Source organism: Arvicola amphibius, chromosome 17 (assembly GCF_903992535.2).
Source record: "Arvicola amphibius chromosome 17, mArvAmp1.2, whole genome shotgun sequence".
In the NCBI taxonomy this organism is placed as follows: domain Eukaryota; kingdom Metazoa; phylum Chordata; class Mammalia; order Rodentia; family Cricetidae; genus Arvicola; species Arvicola amphibius.
The window spans coordinates 31,048,009-31,049,741 of NC_052063.2; the positions used below are offsets into that span (position 1 = coordinate 31,048,009).

A 1,733-nucleotide genomic window follows, 5' to 3' on the forward strand; every position below is an offset into this window, starting at 1 on the left:
GTGATTTAAATATAACACCATAGGAAGATCCAGTTAAATATAGACTACAAACATAAAATGAGGAAAATTAATATTGCAACAGTTATTTGTTTTTCTTTAAAAATGTATCACAAACTGCCAAACCAATTGACTAAAGTAAGTTGTTGAATAACTAAGCTCACAGGAATATTGACAGTATCAGCAAACACTTGCAGAAGAAATTACACATGAATAAGTTTACTAGAATACTCTCTGACCACTGCTTTCTGCCTTTGCTACTTTTCAAGTGAGACATCTCTAAATTTTTCATGAAGACCGAATAATTCAGTAGTCAGTGATGAAAAACAACACGATAACCACCTTCATTCTGTTGGGACTAACAGATGACCCTCGACTTCAGGCTCCAATTTTTGTGCTTCTATTTTTTGCCTACATATTGAGTGTAACTGGCAATCTGATAATCATATCCCTCACTATATTAGATTCCCACCTTAAAACACCCATGTACTTTTTTCTACAAAATTTCTCCATATTAGAAATTTCATTTACATCTGCCTGTATCCCTAGATATTTGTACAACATAGCAACAGGAGACAGGTCCATCACTTATAATATTTGTATTATTCAAGTGTTTTTTACTGATGTCTTTGGAGTAATTGGATTTTTTCTTCTGGCCATTATGTCCTATGATCGCTATGTGGCCATCTGCAAACCCCTGCATTAAGTAACCATCATGAGCAGCAAGGTGTGTCAGAAGCTTGTTCTCTGCTGCTGGATGGCTGGCCTGCTGATCATACTCCCACCACTGACCCTGTTCCTAGATTTGAGATTCTGTGACTCAAATGTTATTGATTACTTTTTCTGTGATGCATCTCCTATCTTGAAGATCTCATGCTCAGACACTTGGCTGCTAGAGCAGCTGGTGATTGTCTGTGCAGTGCTGACCTTCATTCTGACCTTAGTGTGTGTTGCTCTGTCCTACATACACATTATCAAGACCATTCTGAGATTCCCCTCTGCCCAGCAAAGGAAAAAGGCCTTTTCCACTTGTTCTTCTCACATGATTGTAGTTTCAATCTCCTATGGAAGCTGTATTTTCATTTACATCAACCCTTCAGCAAAGGAATCTGTGGCTATCAATAAAGGTGTGACAGTTTTAATGACATCAGTTGCTCCCATGTTGAACCCTTTCATTTATACTCTGAGAAATAAGCAAGTGAGACAAGCCTTCAGTGATTCCTTCAAGAAATTTTTCATGATCTCAATGAAGAAAAAGAAAGTTCAAATATAGAAATAAAATATTAATTAAGAATAAACTGTTAAAGTTCATACATGTTTGTCTCTTCTTGATTGGATCTCTATTTGGATGAACTTTCTTATGAATTTTTGAGAAACAGCAGAACACATGTGATATAAAAATAGAGGTGATGAAGCTAGAGAGATGGCTTAGAGATTAAGAGCACTGGCTGCTCTTCCAGAGGTCCTGAGTTCAATTCCCAGCAACCACAGAGTGGCTCACAATCATCTATAACAAGATCTGGTGCTATCTTCTGGCAGGCAGGCATACATGGAGACAGAATACTGTATTCATAGTAGATAGATGGATGGATAGATAGATAGATAGATAGATAGATAGATAGATAGATAGATAGATAAGATTCCTAATGGTAATCAAAAAAGAAAATAGAGATGATGAGTAGTATGATGGGAGCTTAAGTGAGAATAGGGACTGGGGCTAGGGGAGAGATCATGAG

The 1,733-nt window shown here is 37.0% G+C and overlaps 1 protein-coding gene across 1 annotated transcript; it reads left to right on the forward strand.

Moving 5' to 3' along the window:
• The first annotated feature begins 316 nt into the window (after nt 1-316).
• LOC119803557 (olfactory receptor 6C2-like) lies at nt 317-1,270 on the forward strand. Its single transcript, XM_038314944.1, is given in 1 exon segment — nt 317-1,270. A coding segment is annotated over 1 exon segment (954 nt).
• The last annotated feature ends 463 nt before the right edge of the window (nt 1,271-1,733 follow it).